At 37.9% G+C, this 14,682-nt stretch overlaps 1 protein-coding gene across 1 annotated transcript; it reads left to right on the top strand.

Annotated features, from left to right (window-relative positions):
• The first annotated feature begins 327 nt into the window (after nt 1-327).
• On the top strand, nt 328-6,171 carry LOC118566474. Its single transcript, XM_036148731.1, has 6 exons — nt 328-526; nt 2,913-3,010; nt 3,462-4,457; nt 4,631-4,789; nt 5,030-5,125; nt 5,498-6,171. The coding sequence occupies exons 2-6, from the start codon at nt 3,008-3,010 to the stop codon at nt 5,807-5,809; spliced, it is 1,566 nt and encodes a 521-aa protein (XP_036004624.1). The 5' UTR covers nt 328-526; nt 2,913-3,007; the 3' UTR covers nt 5,810-6,171.
• Nucleotides 6,172-14,682: the final 8,511 nt, after the last annotated feature.

The raw sequence follows: 14,682 nt of genomic DNA, 5'->3' as shown, positions 1-14,682 counted from the left end.
GTCTCTCCTGCACTTTGGTCAGTATTGTGCAGTGATCTATAAACAAAGTTGGCTTGACTTGCCTTTTCCTTTTGGCTGATCGGGTTTTTCTCGGTTTTTAAACTATCCAGATATGTTTAAATACAATAAGAGGGGGTAGATAGGTCTCCGCTGTTTTACTCATTGAAGACGCTATTGGCAAGCTTTTTCACGTAAATACCTTCATACCAATGCACTGCAAAAAAACCAACTTGTATTTTTTGGCCTAAAACAGTGATTTAAATTGGTCAAACTTGAAAATATCAATTATTGACATTTGAGGCAATAAAATTAGTTAGCACAACAAAGCAAGCAAGTTGTATACTCTAAAACAGTTTGGTGAGTTGCTAATACTTAAATCTTTAAGTTGGAGTTCAATACAAGGGACAGGAGTTCTGCAAACTCTTATTTCTTTGTTGCGAAAGGCGGGAAAGCCAACTTTCCGAGTTGGCACTTGGCACTTGAAGTCTCATTGTGGCTGTGCTGCCTCGAGCTGGAGTCCACACAGGTAAGTAACCTTTAATTAAATTAAATTAAAATGATACGAGACTGTTATTCTAAGTTGTGTTGTGCAGTATTCCAAGTCGTTTAATGAAGAAGGAGACATACACATTTTTTACATTTAAACACCAACAGCTTTACAGTCAGTAGCGAAAGCTAGAGGCTAACTGATGCTAGTAGCGCTGCATCAGTTAGCCGCTAGCTTGTCTGGGCAAGTCCCATAAAACAAGATAGGCATGTTATCGTCTGACTGGTTGGTACTCTGTTAATTCATGTTCATTACCAATTCTAACTCAAAATTGTGGTCGCAAAATTAACCTACATTTCATGTAATCTGTCACTGTTAGAAGAATTGGCAGTGTTATTACACCGTGGTAATAACACTGCCAATTCAGTACCTGCATTGCTTCCTTTATGCAGCAGGAGAGCAGGTTAGTTTGACAGTAGGGACAGTTAGAGAGTGGAGCCCGAGCCGAAGCCGCACACAAGCTGCGGCTCGGTCCGCTGGGCCTATTTTGCTGTCTGTCTTCACAGTCTATGGAGTGCACTATTCACAGAAGGGAGCGTGCAGCTGTCGGTGTTACCTGCTATGCTATAAAGTGGCCCGGTATATTATACTTCTAAATGTAGTATATAGTGGGGCTGTCAGTTTTAACGCGTTAACTTTTTTAGACCATGACGCCCACATTTTTTAAATGTGTTTTTTTAAGCGTTGGTGTTTTTTTCCTCGCCGCGCTCTTCGGACTTTGTTTTTTTTTTTCTCCCTCGACACTTTCCGTAGTTCCATGAATGCTAGAGACTTTAGCACAACAGACACGCGCTCACTGTTGCCAAGCCCGTTTATTTCATGCGACTTTGGGCTTCTTTTTTTCTAAAGTCGATTGTAAACTTCATGAGTCGCGGATTGCAGTTTTTCGGGCTTGTTTCTGAAAGTGAAGTCGCTTATATGGGCTCTAAAACAACAGACACAAAAACAGTGAGTATATCCACCTGAAATATCCATCCGCCTCATAACGTGCTGCAGCTCATCCTAACATCGGAGCCGAGGGACTAAAGGCAGGAGCAGCTCTGCCCGTATTTTCTGCACTTTACGGTTGCAATAAACGGTAGCTCTTTCCCCAGTTGCAAGCAAAGTGTAAGACTCTGGAATGAACTGGAAAATTTAAATCCTTTTCCAAGCTTTAAACTGTTTTAATGTGAATAAAAGCAGCATACAAAAATATACGAGGGAATTATTGTTGTTGGTGTGAAAGCTCTGGATTAGATGCATATGAGAGAGTGAAAAAAATGAATAATAGTTGTGACTTTATTAAAATGTAAAATTAGTATTACTTTATATTTAAATGCTTAATACCATGTCTATCTTTGTTTAAGAGGCAAACAAATATTTTGACATGAAATATTTATTTATTTACATCAGGGCGCTATGATTAATGATTTAGCCATTACTGGCCAGAGTTTAACATTTTATGGCACCAGGATGTTTTCATTCCAATTCTGAAAGTCCTTGAAAAGAAAAAATATTAAAATATCTTTTGTACAAGGATGTTTTTTACTAGTGTCATTTATTGCAAATTTGCATATTAAAAGGCCCAAATAGGCTTTTACACTTTCAGAAATAAAAAGATAAAGTATGCGATTATTTTGCGATTAATCTCGAGTTAACTATTGAAATTATGCAATTAATTGCGATTAAAATTTTTAATCGTTTGACAGCCCTAGTATATAGTAAATACTACTATATACCGGTGGGTATGATCACTAAAATACCAACGACCAGTGAGTCTAATGACACTGATCATTGCCTTAATAGTTTGACAGTATAACCTCATATGAACGCAGCTCTAACCGACCCGATGCCTCAGCACAGTGACCAAGCTTTGATAAATACACCGGATCTGCGTCGGCGGAGTGTTTTCTTTGTATTTTAGCCGGGTCGCTAGAGTATGGAAGAAAAACAGTCCCATTGGAATCCACCTTTTCTTTAACACTGAATTTTAAACACTGAATTTTAAGCACTGAATTTTGTTAGACATTGAATTCCTTACACTGAATTTTAATCTGGTAAAAATTCACCTGCAAAAAAATTCACCTGCGAAAATTCAGCTGCAAACATTCGGCTGCAGAAATTCAACTGCAAATATGACTTTCGGTGAACTCAAGCCAAAGCAATCTTAGCATGTTTCCATAGGACCCGATATGTGGAGGGTATGATTCTTTCATCTGGACACTGCAGTGGACTGCCAGAATTTTATAAAATCGTGACCATAGTAGTTAACCCTGAAAAAGTAGCCTTTGTTGGCAAAAAGCTCACATCTTGGTACCTTGAACATTTTAGGTCTTTTGAACTTGTGGAGAGCATCTACGCAGACATTGAGATTTTCTTTCCCCAGGCTCTCAACAACCATCATCCACTAGTGGCATACACAGTGGGAGGGAAGGTGCTGGTGACTCCAAAAGTGTGCCTCCTCCATTGAAGTGACACAGAATGGTCAGTGGACTCTCATTACACTCTATAAATAAAACTCTGTTGCTCTCATTCACATTTTCACCCTTTCTTCTATTCAAACAAGATGTCACAGCTTGTCCATTATTTTATTTTGAGAGATTTTTCTGTCAGTTTTACTTCTTGTATTTAATGGATTTCCTGATTTGTTTCACCTGTGTCTTGTTTCATTCACCTATGTCCTGTTTGCAGTTACCCCTAATGTTTGTGTATAGGTTTGGTTTTCAGTTCAGTTTTTGTTGGATCCTTGTTCATATTATGTACTTTTTTGCTGCTCAAGCTTGCTTTGCCTATGGAGACATTGCTTTTCTTGTTAATACTTGCAGGTAGAATTAACACATTGTTAGACCTTGTTACATTATTTATGAATTTAACTTTCGAGAAATTTTCTTTAACCTGACCCCTCTGTGTTTTGTCCTTATTTTTTGTGACATAGGCTGGATTAGTACTGCTGGTGAAAATCTCCCCAAGAATGTCCCGTAAAGTGACACTTCCTGAAGTACCTGGTTCGGTTGAGCAGTTGCAAAACATTCTTCAGGAAAATCTTCAACTTCAAGGCAGTTTTACACTACAATATGAGGACCCAGGCTTTAATAATGCTCTCTGTAATTTGATTGACATCCATGAGTTGCCACCTGAGCGTGCTATCTTGCACATTCTTTGGGATGAGTCTGCAGTTGTTCTGCAAGAGTCAGACTCTTTTGATTCAGGGTCTTCCCTGGATACAGCCAGTTTATCCAGCAGAGAGTCACACCAGAGTCCCTCAGCTTTTATTAAGAACTATCTGCGAAATGTCTCAGAATGGCCTTCACCTTTTCCGATCCCACCCTTCTCCTATGATGTGGAGCTTAAGCTGCGTAAAGGCAATGAAGCATATGGAGAGACCAAGAAAGGTATCAGCTTAACAAGAGACATGAAGACAGATATTTTGGACAAGATTGCTCAGGCAGTCTTTGAAGTGAAAGCCTATCCTGATCAAGACCAGATTGAGTCAGTTGCTTCTGCTCTCATCAATAGACACCCCTGCCTTCGGGAACCAGGCAGTGAAACGGGGTATGAAGGATGGAAAATGAGCATAAAATACAAACTTGGCAATTACAGGTCCAAGCTGCGTCAGGCAGGCTGTATCGAGGTGAGCATTAACAAGAAAAAGAGGAGCAGTGAAGATGATGGTGCCGGTTCTTCTCTGAAGAGAGCAAAGCGAGGCGAGATTAACCACGTCCCTGACCATCCAGAAAACCATAATGATGATTCACTGGAGGATGAAAGACTGGCTCTGGTTGAAGAGTTTAAGAAGAAGAGCAAGAATGTTGCACTCATCAGGCAAAAGATGGAGTTGACTTTCTCTTTGAGACGCAAGGAGATCGTGGAGCTGCAGCCTATGGTGTCAGAGGTTCTGGTGCGGTGGCCTGCTCTGTTTTGTGAGGCAGAGGTAAGCATGTGAACTAAAAATATATTATGTTGTGTTTATGATTTACTCGTTTTCACAAGGGGAGTAGAAGAGTTATGCGTGTTGATTAGAATGCATATTTAACATGACAATGGTGTTGATATTGTATTGACTTTGAATTGAGGATTTCAATTTTATGTTTACATTTTTAACAGATAAGGGAGGAGTTTTATCGCATCACAAACAAGAACCTAATGGACAACTTCAGAGCTGCCCTTCATCAGCACACTTGCAGGCTCCTGAGACTCTATCGGGGGAGGAGGACAGCTTTTTCATCTGAGATGGATCAGCTCCTTAACAGCCTGGATCAAGAGGTGAATTCTAGATGTAGTAATTTAATAACTCTGAACATTATGAATATAAAAAAGAAATGTTGCCTTTTTATGAAACTATAGTAATAATTTTGGTAGCAATTGTTACAATGTTAAGTGATTCTTCTCATGACAAACCCTCAAAATAAACCTTGACAATGAGCAATCGCAGGGTCCAAGCCGAAAAATGTAAAATTACTGAATACAATTTTATAATTAATTTCATGCAACTCTTTGTTTCAGACATCTGACATCACTGCACTTCGACAAACTGCAGCATTGAAGGGCCTTCCCTTGTATCTCCGTGACAGTCAGGAGAAGCTCTTCAGGAACTGTTTTGTAAGTAGTTATAAGTAGAAATTATAAAAACGTTATTATACTGTATTTATAGTGCTGAATTTAACATTGACTTGAACCATTACCTCTCTGTCCTCCTTGTTCCTTTATCTCTCCTTATGGCCAGAGTGTCTTCAATAGCTGTACTGTCCTGGATATGACTCTATGTAGCCTAGATGATGTCAATTGATGTGTGTAAGGGATTAAATCTTTAATTGTGGGGTATGGGATGGAAATAGTTCAGATGTCCAACTCATAATTAATTCAATTTTGAAAAAAATTGTATTCAATAATTTGTGATTCTTTTAGCGTAATACCTTATTCCTATTCACAGTAATTTAATGACTAATGTATTTTCCTGTCTGTCCACACAAGGACACTGACCCAGAAGAGGAGCAGACGAAGGGCCTCACTGTGGGTGTCCTCACTGTGTTGGAGGATGATGACAGCGCAGCTCCTCAAAGTGTGGTGAATGTTGCTGTTGTTGTGGAAGAAGAGATTGTCCTTCAAGATCTCCCTGACCTGCCGACTGCTTTTGGTTACCTCTTTGGACTGATCTATGCGTTGAACCTTAAGTACCCAAAAGATCTCAGGTACACATTTGAAACTATTCAGAAGGTTTTCATGGAACTTGGTACAGATCTCTCTGCAAGGGTAAGATCCCTCAAAAACAAACTCCTTGAGTGAATCTGCACGCTAACTGATACTGTTGGGTATGGAATTGTTGATCTCTGAAAGGTTCCTTCTGTCCAGCCAACCCATGTTAATTTTGTCTTCCTGTTTCTCACACACAACTCTGATGTACCTCAAACTCCCACTGTCTTACATTTATTTTGTACTTTATTGGGTTTTCCTTAAACATCTTAAATGTTGAGGTTCAGTGTTTGTAAAACAGCACATAGTATTGAGCAGTGTTATAAAAGCTTGTGCTACACATTGTTGCACAAGTTGACTGGGACAATTGGGTCTCATTAGTTTGCATTTACTTGGCCCTGTTGGAAGGGCTTTGATCCTGGTACAGTTCAAATAAAACAAAAGTTTTGAATGTATATGTTGCATCTGTAATTATTTATACATTTCTGTAATTATTTATACAAATCATAAGTTAGTACAACTTACATGAGAGTTAGTAAAATGAAGAAATTAAAGTTATTATAATTTAAAATTAGAGATTTGCACAACTTACGGGATAGTTTGTAGAATAAAGAATTTAAAGTTATAACAATATAAAATTAGAAGTTAGTACAACGTATACGATAGTTAGGAGAACAAATAATTTAAAGTTATAACAATATAAAATCAGAAGTTAGTACAACTTACAGGATAGTTGGTAGAATAAAGAATTTAAAGTAATTACAATGTAAAATTAGAAGTTAGTACAACTTACAGGATAGTTGGTAGAATAAAGAATTTAAAGTAATTACAATGTAAAATTAGAAGTTAGTACAACTTACAGGATAGTTGGTAGAATAAAGAATTTAAAGTAATTACAATGTAAAATTAGAAGTTAATATAACTTACAGTTGAGTTGACAAAAATTAGAATTTAGAGTTGAGCCAACTCAAAAGCAAAACTTAAGATATTTAGTTTGATTGCCCAACTTAAAATTTTATCGAAGTTTGTTGCCTTGAAATTTTGAGTTCATCTAGCTTTTTTTTTTTTTGCAGTGTGGGAATTTTGTCTTACACTGTCTTGTGGTACATGAACTATCAGACTGAATTGTGTGTCATTAAATGCAATCTGCGTTTATGATGTGAGTTTACTGGTGTAAATTTGATTTAGTGTGCATTTCTGTGTAGTAGAATATGAACTGGACCTGTGTATGTTAAAATTGCCTTCAGATGGTATATGTTGGGAATTGTTCCTATATAAATAAAATCAATTCATAATAATTTAAGTGATCTGATGCCTTTAAAGCTTGATACAAATCGATGAAAAAAAATGCTGTAGTGACAATTGAAAGGGTAAAAAATGAAAGAAGAAGAAAATAATGCATACATTTTAACTAGAACAAGGTGTTCAGTTCAGCCTGGGTGTCCTTGGCTCTGCCCTCCACCTGTCTTGGGAAGTATTGTGACACTCTTTGAAGAACAACTGAGAAGTGTCAACTGAAAACTTTTTGGGCCGCATCAGCTGAGGCTTTCTGCTTCTTTGCACAACTGTCCATCATTTGACGTGAAAAGATTTTAAAGGCGGTATCACTGCAAACACTACAACCCAATGGTGTGTTAAGAAAGTGTTCCAGCCATCAAGCAAACAAATAAAAAGAACATAAAGGATCAGTCTTTTTATTTTATAAACTGTCATTGATTGATTTTGGTCCCCCTGGCACAAATTATTGTTTCTCTGCTCAAAACGCTAAGTCATAGTTCTTCCTGTTCCATCACTGTAGTCATATTTCACATTCCCATAGCAGCCTTCATTTACCAGTGACAGTTTCTATTTACAGAAAACAATCTCCACGTACAAAGAGCTGGTGGAAAGTATGAGATGATAAATGTCTCATTAAAAAATGTTTTAAACACAGCTTTAGCTTAACATGAAACAGTTCTACATTTATCACAGGCTTTGCTAGAGCTGGGAACCATTATACTCCACAAACATCACATCGTTGCGGAAAAATAATGCATGTCATCTTTGGAAGCAAAGCCTCAATCCGTGCAAGAAACAAAAGCATATTTTTTTTTGGATTGTTATACTATGTTTGAAAGGCTTTGATCTAACATGTCCAATGAAGGACATAGTATTTAAAATGTATAATTTTCTGTCAAACATTTCACTACCAGAGGGAGCAGATCTAGTTTGCAAAAAGAAAAAATAAATAAAAATCAAAAAGCTATGCGTTAATAAATTATTTAGCATGTGTTTTACCCTACAAGTGGGAAGTTCAGATGTTTTTGCTTGATACTCATGTCTTGCTGACAACTGCAATGAATAATCAGACTCTATACATGTTTCTTTATCAAGACATTATCTGATAAATCTTTATACATACTTTGTATGTTGCACTATTTAGCAAAACTGGACTGTGTTGCCTGTTAGTGCTGTTTCTTTGCTATGTTACAGAGATATGGAATGGAAGTCTCTTTTTTCTTTTTTAACTGGCAGTGGAATATTAATATGGCACGTCAGACTGATAATGTGTAGCACTCGGTGTTCTGCAGTTTATCAAGCTGTGTCTGCTCCCATTGAATCCGTTTGGGGAAAGGAAGGATATTCAGCAGAACTTTCTAAACTGATTGGGGGAAGCAACACCCAGCTGCGTGCATCCTCCTGTGCTGCCATATGTATTTTGGTTTAGCTATGGGCTCGGCACCCTTTGCTTTCCTCACAACTGAATGTCCCGCCTTAAGCTGTAATACTGCAATGTGATTGGGCCGGACCGTTTTTAGCTTGGTCCCGAACGGTTGAGGTGGGAGAGGAACAAGATGGTGTGTTTGTGAACGTGCAAATACCGCTAGAATTCAGCTTGGTTAGGTGAATGAACAAACATTTAACATTTCAAGGAAAGTTCCTCAAAGGTTTACTGAAAAACTTTGGGACTGTACCTAAATGATTCATGTAATCCAACCATACATTGACGGAAATGAGGACATGATATCACTTTGGAGACTAAAAGTGGTTATCTAGTATGCTAGTATGAAAAGAACTTGCTTTGAGGTATTTTTATAATTATTTCACAGGTTGAAAGGTCCCTTTAGAGGTTAAGGTGATGTGTATGTCTAAAACACACACCCAGTGGAGGAACGGGGAGGAGAGAGATGACACACGTCAACATCCAAAACCACTTTATCATGTCAGAAATATATGCTAATAACAATATAATTAAATTCAATTAACGCATTAATTTCTGAATAACAGTTCAGTGTTGCTTGACCTTTTTTCCTCTGCGACCCAAGGTTATGTTTTGGACACTAGCAGTTTTGTTTTCCCCAAAACAATTTTTCCTCAGAGACTTTCTCAGTGTGCTGCAAATTGCTCTCCTTCTAAACTTTTTCTTGAAGGCCTCGGTCAGCACACAATGCTCTGGCTGCAGAGTGTGCTCTTCCTCTGTGTGTGTCTGCGTGTTTTATGTCGTGGTTTGGCTGTCCTCTAAAGTGTTCATTTCAAAGTGGTTACTTTGGGCCTCTATTGGACTCACTGGCTGTCTGCCTGCGCGTTGTGGTCTACCATCCACTACAACAACGGCCTGTATTTGTGGGGGTTTGTGTGTTTGTGCGTGTGCACATTTGTCTGTGTGTAGGTAGAGCTCTCCTTCCTGTCTAGTAGTACTGTAAATCTATGTTCTACAGGGAAAATAGACTTGTTTAGTCTGCATGTAAAGGTGAAACATACAGAAGCCTCGCTGATTCCTAACCAACATAAAAAAACAACCTCAATTCTTCTGGTGTCTTCAGCTCATCCACTCTGATTGGATAAAAGATGTACATTTGCAATACATATTTTATTTCACAGAAAGCGTCATTTTTGATTAATGTTTCAACCCATATACTATAAATCTGGGTGGAAAAATATCCTGGACATTTTTTTCCATTTCTAAAACAGATATCTGCAACTATGAAGGGAAAAAAAATCACAGAAGTGTTAAATTTTAAAACCTTTTGTTTCCAAAAAAAGTTACAAATCCCAGATGTGCTTTTCTGTTTCTATAGCTGAACATATGTTGTGGTAAAACACACAGGACACCAAACCATACCTAAAAAAAAAAAACTGTAATCCATTGAAGAACGAATAAGAGCTCAGAAAAAATTGAATTTATAAAAAGAAATCTATATTAAAGCATATCTTCATAAATACTGACACATATGAATTATGTTGTAGAGAATTTAACTCTTTAAAAAAGAAGACTCAGGATACAAAGGCGAGACGAGGCGAGGCGGCTCCTTTATCACGCCAGGAGGACATTTATTGACACGTTCGACAGCCACAGTAAAAGTCCTGAATGACTCCCTCTTTTGAGGCCTTTCTCTCCTGTGGGTGTGTGTTTGCGTGTGCATCATGTATCCCAACAGATGTCTTCTTTCTTCCCTAGATGGAATACTATTACACTGTGTATCAGAGAATAGCTAAACATGTAATCACTCTTGACCTTGAAAGGAAGATGCTCAGTTCTTTGGTAGCAACAAAAGGTTAAACCAAACCCTGTTGTCTCATTCTGATGGGCCTCTCTAGCTTCTAACTCCGGTTTCCAGTGTTGATAAAAAAACACAGCCAAGTTTATATCAACCGAGTTCAGTTACGCTTATGTGCCAAACACCAAAACACCTCAAAACATTTCAGAACATTCTAAACTCTTACAATTAAACAAGAAGCATAAACAGAGGGGTCAGGGTTTTACTATGAGTCGTGTTGCTGCTTGCTGGTTTACATCTAGACTCAAAACTCTCCAAATTCAGCTTCAGTTGTTCTGCTGTTCTTTCCATGATGTTGTCACGATCTCCTGGTGTTTAGACTTTGACTTTCCTTCGTGTTGTATTTTGACAAATTCTTTGTTGTCGGCTTTCCAGGATTGCGGATTTCCATATGCTTATTACTCACCATTAGAGTTGTTTAGATTATTTCATTGTTGATCCTCTAAAAAGCTGTGCTATAAATATTAACCCATGATTTGTCCACCTCTCACATCCTGCATCTATAGTAGCTGAAATAAAATCTGTATTTTTTTGACTTTGATGAATTTGTAAGAGCTCCAGAAGAAACTCCTTCGCGTTTGCTTTCAATATCCTCCTAAACCAAAGGAACTGTAATGATATGCGATAATGATAGACAAAAAATAGTTGCCAGACCAGTCACAATACCGGTGTCTGTGCAAATTCCCAGTTATCCGGTTCATCACATTCTGGTCTTTCTGGTTGCTCGCACAGGTTGCTCAAGTGCGAGCGACCAGAACTGACAAAGACTCCTGGATAGATGTCAAAATATTTTCAGAACTGAACGAAAGACCAGTTGCCTCCGATTTAAACCGATTTATTTGCTGTCACAATACCGGTATTGCTGAAAGCCAGATCAGACAAATATTAAACAACATGCTGGTTTTTTTTGAGTCAGTTGGTACAGTAAAGTAAATTTTTTTTTCACCAGCTCATTTTTTTTGAGTAAGTGAAGCAGAAACAAAAACAGGAATTGAGCAAAGTCTGATAAGAAGAAAGAGAAAGGAAGTGAACAGTGTCAAAATCTCTTTGAACAAAGAACAAAGAGCCCAAGGACCTCGGTGCTCATGACCCTTGATCGGTGCACGGTGTTTATCATTCCTGCCTCGACGTTTGGGCCTCTGGCTGTGAATCAGGCCATGCAGCTTCTCGCTCAGTGTGGAGAATTGAATTAGTGAGGATGTTTGCATAAGTGAATGAAAAAGGGCAAGGGAGGAAATGCATTGATCATTATGGGCAAGAAACAAGACATAAATCTTCAGGCTGATGGACATGACCTTCGGAGTGCTTTGCTGACATTATTGTCCAGGGAGGGCTGAAACCCCAAGATTTTCAAGGAAGCAGAAAGTAGAGTTAAGAATAAATAATATAGACTTGATTTAAAAAACAAAACAATATGTTACAAATGAGAAAAATGTTTAAGAGCGCATCGTTTTATCTTCTTTCAGATTCTTAATGGCTCACTGAGATTTTTTTCTGTGCTGCATTTATGTACTAGGTCTCCTGCAGGAGTGTTGTTGACTTTTCTGTCATATCCCAGTCATTGACCTGCACACATGTGCAAGTGGTGAGACATAATGAAACTTGGGAATTTTTTTAAGGGAAAAAGAAAGGTTGGCAGTAGTTTTCTATCCATACTTCCTGCTCTAGATCCTAATGAAGCAGAACATGTTTTATCTTGCTGCTCCCCCCCCCTTCAGCTCACATCACCTTGTTTTTAGCCACCCAAATGGATAATGAAATACCTGTGGGTGCCTTCTCATCAGATAATGAAATTGAAGGAAATATTCCATTGCAAACTTACTTCCCGGTTCCTTCAAAGCAATTATGACGTTTCTCCACTTCTTTCACCGTTTACGATCAAAGGCTTGATGCACAAGCCAAAACAAACAAGATATGACATGTTATGCTGAGACTCCAAGTTGATGACAGGCGCATCTTATTCCCTTTTATCAAGACCATGTCAACAGTTTTTTCTGGACATACCGAACACAGAAACTCAGAGGGGACAGGACTTTTGTAGTAGCATCCCCTAAAGTTAGACTTAGAGAAATTCTATTGTCATTTTGTAAGTACAGAGTGCATACAAAATGAAATTTCAATTCATACAGCTTACCACAATGTAATGAGATTGCAATTGAAAATAAAATAACATTACAATATAGTAATAAGTGCAGCAGTGATAGGAATGTACAGTGCAGGAGAAAAAGCAGTTTTTAAAAAATTGTGCAGAAGAATATTCCACAATGTTTATAGTGCAAAAATAGTGGTGAAAAAAAGGCATTTATTTGAAAAGTCCAATGTTAGCAGTGCAAGATAATAATGGTGCAAAAATCGTTCAGTTGTGTACTTTTAAATTTAAATTGATTAAATTGATTAAAAGTTCAGCAACGTTGGCAAATGGCCATAAAGTTCAGTTTAAGGTGTTGAATACACTGCCACACAGTTAGACAGGCCACTTCTCTTATTGTTTTTAAATTTGTTCTTAAAACCCACCTCATTTCGCTTGCTTTTGACCCAACTTGGGAGTCCATTTTATTAGTTTGTTTCTAATTTTCAGTCACGCTTTTATGTTTCTGCCTTTCCTATTTTGCTGTTTTAAAGTGATTTATTAATAAAGTTGTCTTCACTTATGTCAAGATAATGCTTTTTTTTTTAGCTGGGCTCAGGTTTTCTCATATATTTAAGCTATCCAACAATGTTTAAATATAATAAAACAGAGTAGAAATATCCCTGTACCAGATTTTTGACAGAAACGTGCCTGTTTCTGTTGAAGGTTTCTCTCTGCTAAAATAAAAAGTAAAATAAACATAAAATTGTTTATTCCTGCTGTCTCTTCTTTGCTTAATTCAATTCAATTCAATTCAATTCAATTTTATTTATATAGCGCCAATTCATGAAACATGTCATCTCAAGGCACTTTACAAAGTTAAGTTCAATCATATTATACAGATTGGGTCAGATTATACAGATTGGTCAAAAATGTTCCTATATAACAAAACCAGTTGATTGCATCAAAGTCCCGACAAGCAGCATTCACTCCTGGGGAACCGTAGAGCCACAGGGAGAGTCGTCTGCATTGTACATGGCTTTGCTGCAATCCATCATACTGAGCAAGCATGAAGCGACAGTGGAAAGAAAAAACACCCGTTAGCGGGAAGGAAAAACCTCTAGCAGAACCGGGCTCAGTATGAACGGTCATCTGCCTCGACCGACTGGGGTTACAGAAGACAGAGCAGAGACACAACAAGAGAGACAAAAAAGCACAGAAGCACACATTGATCTAGTAATCTGTTCTACATTAGATGGTAGTAGCGGGTGAGCCGTCTTCCCTGGATGATGTCACAGTCAACAGAACATCAGACCAGGTGTACCTACTATGAAGAAAAAAGAGAGAGAACAAAAAGTTAAAAGCTGAAATGACAACAGTCATTTCAATGTAATGCAATGCAAATCTGGAGAACAGTAGACTGGAGAACAGTAGAAATCAGTAGAGTGAGAAAAATAGGCCCTGATGTCCTCCAGTAGCCTAGGCCTATCACAGCAAAACTATAAAGGTAGCTCAGAGTAACATGAGCCACTCTAGTTATAAGCTTTGTCAAAAAGCAAGGTTTTAAGATTAGTCTTAAAAGTAGACAGGGTGTCTGCTTCACGGACCAAACCTGGGAGTTGGTTCCACAGGAGAGGAGCCTGATAGCTAAAGGATCTGCCTCCCATTCTACTTTTAGAGACTCTAGGAACCACCAGCAGACCTGCAGTCTGAGAGCGAAGTGCTCTGTTAGGAACATACGGGGTAATCAGAGCTCTGATATATGATGGAGCTTGATTATTAAGGGCTTTATACGTTAGAAGAAGAATTTTAAATTCTATTCTTGATTTAACAGGAAGCAGATGAAGGGAAGCTAAAATTGGAGAAATATGATCCCGCTTGTTGATTTTCATCAGAACTCTTGCTGCAGCATTTTGGATCAGCTGAAGACTTTGAACTGCATTTTGTGGACTTCCTGATAGTAAAGAATTACAATAGTCCAGCCTTGAAGTAACAAATGCATGGACTAGTTTTTCAGCATCACTCCTGGACAGAATGTTTCTAATTTTGTCAATGTTCCGGAGGTGAAAAGAGGAAACTCTGGAAACCTGTTTAATATGGGATTTAAATTACATGTCTTGGTCAAATATAACACCAAGGTTTTTTACTTTATTACCAGAGGCCAAGTTAATGCCATCCAGATTAAGTGATTGGTTAAGAAGTTTATTTTTTGAGGACTCAGGCCCAAAGATTACAACTTCGGTCTTGTCAGAATTTAGATGCAGGAAATTTAAAGTCATCCAACTTTTGATGTCATCAAGACATGACTGCAGTCGAAGTAATTGATTGGATTCATCAGGATTTATGGATAAAAATAGCTG

The sequence above is a fragment of the Fundulus heteroclitus genome, chromosome 16 (assembly GCF_011125445.2).
Source record: "Fundulus heteroclitus isolate FHET01 chromosome 16, MU-UCD_Fhet_4.1, whole genome shotgun sequence".
NCBI lineage: Eukaryota > Metazoa > Chordata > Actinopteri > Cyprinodontiformes > Fundulidae > Fundulus > Fundulus heteroclitus.
The sequence above is the reverse complement of the archived record's forward strand: the minus strand, read 5'-3'. Positions and strand labels throughout refer to the sequence as shown.